Here is a 10715-nt window from a genome sequence, read left to right as displayed (position 1 = left end):
AGTTGGGGTGCACGAAGAGAGAATAATTTGCCCAAAAGATTATTTAGACATAAAGAACTGATTTGCACAGGGAAGATGGATTGCGAAGGGAAGTTCAATAACACAAAGAAAAGAAATCATACAAAGGAAGATGGTCGCATATGAGAGAATATTGATCGTATATCAGTGAAGCACAAACTTCTTAGAAACCATTTACTAATTAATTTATCAATGAGAAATTTATCCCCGATTTTTCTTTTTTTAACATAAATATTAAGAAGCACAGTAAATAACTTGATTATATCAGTGGTGCGACTTTATATAATAGACGGCCCTTGTGTGAATTAATTAAAAAAAGTTAAAAAAAAACAGCAACAATGAAATATATTACCCTTGCAACGTACTCAATGTATGTTCTTAAATGCTTTCCTAATCTTGCCCGATAAATATCAAACGGGATTATTGAGGAGTTCATTCTTCTCCCCCCCCCCCTCCTCCTTCTTCTTCTTCTTCTTCTTCTTTATTTATTTATTTATTTTGCACGTTAGCGATCCTTGGTAGACCTTTCCGCTTCAATTAGCTTATCGCCATTTCTTTCTTCTTTTTTTTCCCCTTCCAAGTATTCTTTTATGGAAAGTAATACTATTCAAGGGAAGATCTTTGATCAACCTCCACCTATTAGGCAAGAGGGGAAGGTTGATGAAGGATAAATGTCTTGGCTATCTTTGTTAACTGCTTTGTCTTGTCTGTATTCAGTTTCTATTAAAAAAAAAAGACAATTTAAGGGTGTGTCTGGCTCAAAAGAGGAGATAGGAGGGTAAAACAAAACGAGAAGAAAAATAAAAGCAAAGACAACAATGAACTTATCGGGAATGCTCTACTTTATTTTTATCTGATATCAAACTGAATATAGCAGCGGCCTTTATAACAGTAAGCCATGAACGTTATTTCTATGATCTCTCTATAGTCCCGGAGATATCACTAGCACTCCCCTATTATTTAAAACAAGATAAATCAGCAAAATAATAGGAAACAGATTTATTTTGACTGAGTAAAAATAAGCAGAATAAACGAAATGAGGAAACAGCAATATTCCAGAGATCTTATATCAACAACACGTTGGAATGATGGCCACGTGCTTCTCATGTACTGGAAGTTTGTACTAACTTTCAACACTCCCCCTTCGTGCAAGCTTCCTGTCAGTGATTCCAAGAGCTTTTCGAAGGCTTTGAAACTTGGGTTTCACCAGAGCCTTGGTGAAAATATAAGCTGCCTGTGCACCTGTTCGAACACCAGTTAACTCTATTTCTTCATTCAGGACCTTCTCACGTATGAAGTGGTGGCGAACTTCTATGTGCTTGGTTCTTGCATGAAAAACCAAATTTAATGCCAGTTTAATAGCACTCTAATTGTCACATTTAATTTCCACAACATAATCATCTTCATGAAGTATATCATTCAATAGTCTCTTTAGCCAAATGCATTCTTGAGTAGCCATTGTTGCTGCTGCATACTCTGCCTCAGTGCTCGGTAAGGCTACGATGTCTTGTTTCTTGTTGCACCATGAAACTACAGCTGACCCAACAGTAAAGCAATGACCAGAGGTTGAATGCCGATCATTTTTGTCACCAGCCCAGTCCGCATCGGTGAACCCACTCAATGTAAACTTTACCTGCTTCTTGTACAGTAGGCCATAACTGAGAGTCCCTTTGGTGTATCGTAGGATCCATTTTGCGGCTTCTAGGTGAGGGGCTCTTGGGTTCTGTATAAACTGAGACACAATGCCAACTGAATATGATATTTCTGGTCTTGTGATAGTCAAATAGATTAAGCTGCCAACTAGTTGTCGAAACCTTATTGGATTTTTCAACAGTTTTCCTTCATCTTTCTTCAACTTCAAGTTTGGTTTCATCGGAGTAGCTTTTTCCTTTGCCACCCCTATACCGAAACGTTCCAGCAAGTTCCCTGCATAAGCTCTTTGAGACACAAAGTACCCTTGACTTGTTTTCTCAACCTCCAAGCCAAGGAAGTAGTTTACTTCTCCCAGATTCTTCATATCAAACCGAAGAGACAGGTTATTTCTCAAGACAGAGATCTCAGTTTCATCACTTCCGGTAATTATCATGTCATCTACATACAATAGCACCAATAGTTGCATGTTTGAATCTGATTTAACAAACAGGCTCGAGTCTGCATCAAATACTTTGAAGCCACAAAAGGTGAGATATTGAGCAACCTTACCATACTAAGCTCGTGGAGCTCGTTTTAAACCATACAATGCTTTCTTCAATCGGTATATATACGTGGTTTGGAAGTTGTTTAGAGATGAACCCAAGTGATTGTCGCATGAAAACTTCTCTATCAAGTTCTCCATAAAGAAATGCGTTCTTTACATCTAATTGCCATAGCTTCCAGCCCTTAAACGCAGTGAGAGAGATGATGATTCTTATAGTTGCCATCTTTGCTACTGGACTAAATGTTTCCTTGTAGTCTAGCCCATAGCTTTGTGAAAAACCTCACGCCACCAAACGTGCTTTATACCTATCAATGGTCCCATCTGCCTTCTTCTTCAACCGGAATACCCACTTACAGGTGACAGGTTCACAACCTTCTGGTTTGGGCACCAACTCCCACGTCTCATTCTTGTTCAAGGCAGTTATCTCATCTTGCATAGCCTTCTCCCAATCTGGATTGCCTTTCGCTTCTTCATAGCATGTTGGTTCATTTGTGCTTTGCTCCCCCATAAAGAAGCAAGTAGTAACCAAGCAATTATTGATTTCATAATCATTCAAGTAGTGAGGCTGCCTCTTCTCTCTGTTTGAGCATCTCACAGTTTGCTCAACGGGTTCACCACTTCTGAGTGGTGCCTCCCTTTCTTCCTCCATGTCATCATTTGCTATTTTCTCATTTGTTTCAGGAAAGATAAATTCTGAACAGTCATCACCAAGAGCAACAGATTTGGGCACCAGAAAAGACGTTGAAACTTCATCAAACACAACATCTCTCGAAGTCATAGACTTCTTTGTCTTTGGATCCATGTACCTCTATCCTTTCCTGTAAGAGTCATAACCAACAAAAATACATTTTCTCGCCTTTAGGTCGAGCTTAGTTCGATTGCTTTTGGGGATATGGACATAACAGATAGTCCCGAACACTCTGAAATAATTTACATTCGGCTTTTCACCATATATAACTTCAAAGGGGAATTTTTGTGTGCCTGGCCAGGCTGGTAGCTTGTTTGTTACATGGCATGCACACTGAACTGCCTCTGCCTGTAACTCCCTTGGAAGATTCTTGTTGTGCAACCATGACAGACAAACTGACGTGAGATAGGCCAGTTTTCTTTCTGCGACCCCATTCTACTGAGGGGTATCTGGGCATGTCATTTGTCGACTAATGCCATTATCATCACAATATTTAAAGAAATCATCAGATATATATTCTCCACCATTGTCACTTCTAAGGCACTTTATTTTCTTTCCAAATTCCTTCTCTACTGCTTCCCTGAATTCTGCAAATTTGGATAGTGCCTTGCTTTTCTCCTTTAAGAATTTTACCCATGTGAATCTCGAGTGGTCATCCACTAGCACCATCACGTGCCGTTGTTTGCTGCAACTAGGTGTTCTTTTAAGGATATTTGCTGCAACAACTAATATCCTGAGCATCGGTTTGACGATCTTTTGTATGGGAGTCATTGTGTGAATCAAATCAAGCATTTCTAAGCATCGGTTTGACGATCTTTTGTATGGGAGTCGATGAGACTTACCATATTGACACCCCTGGCAGATCATGTCCTCACGGACATTTTTTAGGTCCGGCATCCCGTCTACCAGTCCTTTTAAGGATATTTGCTGCAACAACTAATATCCTACATGTCCTAGCCAAGTATGCCATATCGCGACGTTGTCAGTCTGACTGTCTTCTTCATGTAGGCCTCTCCTGCTGACATAACAAACAGAGAACCTTTCTTCTCTCCATAAAATAGAACATCAGCAGATATCTCTTTCAAATTATCAAGTATCTTTACATTTTTTGGTCTAAACAAGACATATTTTCCAGAATCAATAATACAACGAACTGACACTAAATTTTTAGTCAAACCTGGAACATGATAAAGGTCGTGCAATTTGTTGCTCGCATGATCGCTTATTTCAACTATTACTACTCCTTCTTTAGTCACGGGATGAGTTGAGTTATCAACAGTAACAATGACTCTGTCTCCATAGTGTTCATGTATCTCAGAGAACAGAATTTCATTTCCAATCACGTAATGAGAAGACCCTGAATCAACGATCCATTCTTCCTTCTTGTTGGACACATAGTTTGCAAAGCCTTGAGTTGACTTCTGGTTTATCGCTTCAACAGTAAAGCAGTGATCCCATTTGAGCTGATCATCTTCTTCATCGGTGTACACAACATTTGCCTTCGAGATCTTTACTCGACAATACTTCTTTATATGCCCAGTTTGACCACACCTAAAGCATGTGATGGGCTTCTTGATGTGAGGCTCTCCATCCTCCTCAGCACTTAAGTCCTCATCTTTATTCTTGCTACTAGACATGGCTTTTGCTTTCGGCTTACCTTTTGAAAATAGAACAGCATCAGTCTCTGCACTCTTCACCATCTGCTTAGCCAGTGCTTCTTGGTTTGAGAGCAAATTTTCCAGTTCTTCAACTGAAGTCACCTACCCTTGAATAGAGGTGACAAAGGGCCCATATTCTTTTCTCAAACCTCGTACAAGATAGCAATGCAGCCTTGCTTCACTGATTTTTTCATCCGTATCGATCTCTGAAATTTCAGCACACATACTTTTAACTCGTAGAAAATATTTTGAGATCGACATACCTTCCTGGGTTAGCCTAGACAACTCATTCTCTAGCAATTGCAGCCGTGCCATGTTCTTCTTAGTGAGCACCCTCTCAAGTGTCTGCCACACTTGGAGAAGCAACGTCACGAACATGCTCAATGTATTCTTTGCTGATGGACGTTCTCAAGGCATAAAGGGCCTTCCCACACATGATGTTCCACTTACGCCATGCCTCAGAATTCTTATGAACATCAGAAGGGATCGTATCAACTAGAGCAACCAGCTCCTACAAGTCCTGACCTTAAAGGTATGCTTTCATGCACATTCTCCAGTACTTGAAGTTGGTGCCCACTAGCTTCTCTATTCCGGGTTGACTGTTTCCTCCATTAGAGAGTTCCATCACAACAGATGAAAAACTTTTACTCACTTATACAAACCAGGCTCTGATGCCATAAAACAAAACGAGAAGAAAAATAAAAGCAAAGACAACAATGAACTTATCGAGAATGCTCTGCTTTATTTTTATCTGATATCAAACTGAATACAGCGGTGGCCTTTATGACAGTAAGCCATGAACATTATTCCTATGATCTCTCTATAATCCCGGAGATCTCGTCAGCACTCCCCTATTATTTAAAACAAGATAAATCAGCAAAATAATAGGAAACAGATTTATTTTGACTGAGTAAAAATAAGCGGAATAAATGAAATGAGGAAACAACAATATTCCAGAGATCTTGTATCAGCAACACGTTGGAATGATGGCCACGTGCTTCTCATGTACTGGAAGTTTGTACTAACTTTCAATAAAAGGGAGGAATTTTAATGGAGATAAAGCGAAGAGAAGGAAGATGAGGGATTTTAATATTATCTTGTTTGGATAGACGAGGAAAGAAACAAAGGGAGGGATTTTTTATTATCCAATAAAAGTACAACAGTTACCATCCATTCCCCATGTGATGTAAGATCAAAAGGATAACATGAGAATATTAAAAACTAATTATAGGCATATTAGTCAAAGAAAACTAAAATATTACTCTTTTCCTCCAAATCCCCTTAATTTGGGAGGGGAGGGTTATGAAGGGAGGGGAGGGAAAATTTCAAAAAGTTTTCTCTCTCCTCCTAAAAATTTTAACAACCCAAATAAGGGAAGGGAGGCAAAATCTCTCCTACCCCCTCCTCTCCTCTCCCTTCCTCTTCTCTCATATCAAACAAGCCCTAAGGCACTATCAATTATTAGACACTGAATATGAGTACATCCCCAATCCTCACAGGGATGTAAATTTTAATTCATCACATTATGAGCAGCTAGCTCTTTCTACTACTAGAATCAATCCCCATTGCTAGTTTATCTCCAATTCTTGTACGAAGCATTTGGACAAAATTTTGAATGTACAAAGTTGTTTGTCTTCATTGAAACATTTTAGTAATATATATTCTTGAAAAATATTAATTATGAAACGTCTAAGTCGGATCAGCTTTAAAAAAAACAAAAAGAAATATCTAAGTCGGCAAAAAAAAGAAAAAGAAATGTCTAAATTTGATAACAGTCCTAATTACTAATTAGTCCATTCATGCCAACAAAAATGAAGTTCCTAAAACTGAAACGAATCACAGAACAGTCCTAATCGCTAATTGATTGGTCCATCATATGATCAACAAAACTGAACACGTCAACTTAAGCTAATCAACCAAAGTCAAACAACGCATGAATGACACTTGTAGGAATTCCGAGGAGTTGTTGAACTTTAAATTTGACGTCGACATTGATTGAATTTTTTTTTTTCCCTTTCGGTTTCGGTAGAAGATTGGTTTTAAATGTTGATCAAGAATCTAGCTAAAAGAAAACAAAACTCAATTTCCAATCGTTTATTTTGATCAATGGAATTATATCAACATGTTGCAATATTCACCTGTATATTGGATTGCTAAAATACGAACTTAATTGATGAATCGATTAGTGTTGATTCCATTCCGTAAATACACCTAACACTGTTAAAATAAATATGCTTAATATAAACATCATTTTAGGACTTAGTTATCAAATCGTTTGACAAACAAATCACTAGCTAAATGATTAGACTATCAAAAATATATTGTTCACCGTTTTATTATTATTACTTTTATCTATTCTATGCATATTTAACTGAACATCTTCCCGCCATCAGAATATTTAAAGGGCCATCATTTATGATAATTAAGCTTTTTTAATAATTTGACAATTTGGCTTTTCTAATACATTACACCCAATGGACAATATTGTCGATAGAGAGAGCTAGAAACCAATTTTAGTTTGAAATTTTTTTTAAATCTGATAAAGTGAACGAGATAATTGAGGTAAAAATTTAGGTCTTGGGCTCACCAAAGCTAAAGTATACCTCTACGCTCAACGAGTGCTTATAAAGATTGTACCAAAAAAAAACAAGTGCTTATAAAGATACTTACAGATTACTTAATGACAAAGTCCTTACATCGACAATATGACTCGAACTCATAACTTTTTAGATGATGAGCTAAATTCTTATCAGCTGGATCAACTTTTGTTGGCACAAGTATAGATTTTTTTTTTTTGGTTGTCTAGAATATCCTTCCACCTAAACAGTAAGAGACTAATTTCTCAGAATATTGTCAGACATTGTAGCAGGGATCCCTCCCAACAATGTATTTTTCTGTACATATCGCCTCAAAAATCAAACCTAAAATATGATATTTAAGGTGTCCAAGTTCCTTCTACTTGGAGCAATATTTGGTGGTGGCAAAAGTATATATAGATAAACGATGGGTAAAATGATAATATACTGATCCTAAGCTGATAAGTGAATTTGGGCCGTCCTTAAACCCAATTTAAGAAGTAAAAAACGTGATCCATTGGGCTCAAAGGAAGAAGGCATCAGATCTTTTATTACGGATCCAGGTGAATCAAGACAAATGAGGCCGAAGTGAAATATATGTGGGAGGCACATGGAGATTAAAAATATATATATATGGAGATTAAAAAAATAATAAATATTTTTTGGTTGTTAATATAGGATCTAATTGAAAAGTTGATATTGGTTCTATATGTAAAACCTATTTCACATGTTCAAATTTCTTTTTTAAATTAATCCTATTAATATTCCCCAATAATAATCAAGTAGGAGAGTGAGAGAGAGAATTGAGGAAGATGTTTAGGGTATATTTAAAAAAATCATATTATAGCAACTAATTTAACTAACATTTTTAATCAACTTAAATTAGTTAATTAAGTCTTATATTAATAATCGGAGTAGTAATTCTTTTCTCCTCTCATTAATACAATTTACCCATCTGGTCAGTGCTCACACGCCTGGCTTCTCTCCTTTGCTCAGTGCAAAATATTCAGGCTGAATCGCTGATCACCTTTTTTTTTTTTTACAAAAAAAAAGTTGCTTGTAAGCTGGTAGTGACACAAATTAAAATTTTCATTTATGCTCTAACTCACTAAGAGGGAGGAACAAGAATTTTGCTGAAGCACATTCCATACTCATGGGAAAAAAAAAGAGCACGAATGGTTTATCTTAATTTAAACAATGCAAATTGATTTTGGATGATTTAAATTCAATTTACTTTTTCATGTTTTAAACTTTTTATTTTACTAGATGATAAATTAAAAATAATATTAAAACTATAGCTTTTTTAAATTTATCATTGAAAAATTACAGATTAAAAAATTTTAAATTTGGACTAACCAGATAAGATTTTGTATAACACAGATTTCACACGGCAATGATCACGTGGTCGCTCATTTTTGTAATGATATCTGAATTTCGCAGTATTCCTGCAAATTCTGAGAAACCCGTTTATTATTTAAATAAAACATTTGTAGCCAAAACATTACCTCAGCTAAAACTGTTCTTTAAAAATTTGATTATTTTATTAATAGTAATTTCAAATTTTTTTAATCATTACTAATTTAAACTTTTGAGAGTCTGCCAGCTTGTACAAAGCAATTGGTTTTCTCTCTCTATTTTTTTTAAAAGGTGATTAGCAATTCATCATGAATATTTTGCACCAAAACGGAAAACGGTGCCATTATGTGAAAAGAAGGGACAGTGGATGTTAATGCCTCTTTTGGTATAATAGAAGAGTTTTTGATGGAAATGGAAGTGGAGGTAGAAATGGAAGTAGAAGTGAATTCTAAGGTATGTTTTGGTATGCCAATGGAAATGAGATATAATTTTTAATAAAAATGTCCATTTATAATGTGAAAAAATGCCCTTGACTTTGAAAAAAAAGAACACTCCCCACCGTCCAAATACTCGGTCTCATCGTCAGCCACCGCAGCAATTTGCCACAGCCACAACCTACCACAAACACAACCATCGTTGACAAACTCAATTATTTTTATATATTTTAATATTTTTTATATGGGTTTTGTCAACTTAATTAGTCATTTTGGTTTTAATTGATTGTTAATTGATTTAATATATTTTATTTTGAATTTATTATTTTATAGGGGCAAAATTGTCATATTTTGGTTTAATTGTGAGTAATTGATTTTTGAGAACAATTAATGCTACCTTATTCTTGAATTTTGTTTGCATGTTTTTGGAGGATTTAAAAATAAAAATAAAAAGAAAAAAGAAAAGAAAAAATATAATAAAAAGATAATTAAACAAAGGGGGCAAAATGTTGCGTTTTGCTCCCCACCCTCCTAATAACCTACTAGTATTATTCAAATGATCATCATTTGGGGGGACGGAGAGACGAACCAGCTGACGGCAGGAGAGAAAAAAAAAACAGAGTGATGGCACGAGAGAGGACCAGCGGCGAGGAAGAGAGAACGAAGGACCAGAGCTTCACGGCAATCACACTTCCTCTCCTCTGAGTCTTCATCATCCATCGACAGCATCTCTTCTTCTTTCTTCTCTATGACTTCTTCCTGGTGGCAGAGCAGAGGCGCACACATGAGCTGGAGAAAAGAAGGAGAGCTGGCGGCAAAAAAAAAAAAAGAAAAAAAAAGAGCGAACAGGGAGCTCGCGACAGCAGGAGGCGAACAGAACAGGGGGACGGCGTGAAGGGAGTCACCAAAACACTGCATCTTCTCCCTCTCCACGTTGCAACAAAATCAAAGGACTAAGGGAGTAACGGCTTAAAGGAGAACCAGAGAAGCTCGACGGTTTTCTTCACTTTTCCTTCAATATTCTTCATGGCTGGATATGGTAGACTGCTAGAGGTGGCATTTTTTATGGTAAACCATGGCTAACTTCATAATTCTCTAATTCAACAATAATAGCAGGACCTCAGATCATCAAATGAGAGTTTTAGTTGCTTTAATTTTCTGTCCAATAGTTGTTTAGCAATTCCTAGATCTTAGAATAGTTATTCTGATTATTAGAAAATTTTTATTGTTTAATCTGATTATATTTAAATATTATTGTGACTGGATTAGTATTTAGCATTTAACATTTGACATTGAGCTGTTTATAGTTTTAATTTCAATTATAATGTTGTGGTTATGACATTTATATTGATTTTGGAGTTAATATATTTTGATGTTTTAAGCTGGCTTAGAATCTTGGATCATATTGTCTCTTGCTAACTTTAATTCTGTTGTTTTGGATTTAAGCGTTCTAATTAAGCATTGGTTTTTAGCATCCTTAATCCCATTTTATTATTCTGGTCACAGTTAGTAAGTTGGGATTTTAGGAAAAATTTTGTGGCAATTCGAGGTGGTTCGGTTGTTAGATTAAAAGCTTAATTATAATTCTTAATTCATTATTTTAACTCCCGCATCTTTTGGAGTGAGGATTGCCTACGTTGTTGAATTAGAGGATTGATTGTTATCATTGTTATTTGTGTGTTCCATTTTCATTTCATTAATCTTTATTCATTTTAATTATTTTTATATAAAAACAAAAAAAAAAGTATTTTAATTTCAATTTAATTCAAGGTGTTTACTTAGAAATTA

The 10715-nt window shown here is 35.8% G+C and overlaps 1 protein-coding gene across 1 annotated transcript; it reads right to left on the bottom strand.

The window, feature by feature from the left end:
- Positions 1-1141: 1141 nt before the first annotated feature.
- LOC114721636 (uncharacterized mitochondrial protein AtMg00810-like) lies at positions 1142-2104 on the bottom strand. The gene is made up of 2 exons (XM_028907496.1): positions 1494-2104; positions 1142-1343 (listed from the first exon to the last, which is right to left on the bottom strand). Exons 1-2 carry the CDS (start codon positions 2102-2104, stop codon positions 1142-1144), a joined length of 813 nt encoding a protein of 270 aa, XP_028763329.1.
- Between the last annotated feature and the right edge of the window lie 8611 nt (positions 2105-10715).

This window comes from Neltuma alba, unplaced genomic scaffold, assembly GCF_004799145.2.
Source record: "Neltuma alba isolate B1F8T4 unplaced genomic scaffold, ASM479914v2 tig00012051_pilon, whole genome shotgun sequence".
Lineage (NCBI taxonomy): Eukaryota > Viridiplantae > Streptophyta > Magnoliopsida > Fabales > Fabaceae > Neltuma > Neltuma alba.
This window is presented reverse-complemented; position numbering and strand designations above follow the sequence as displayed.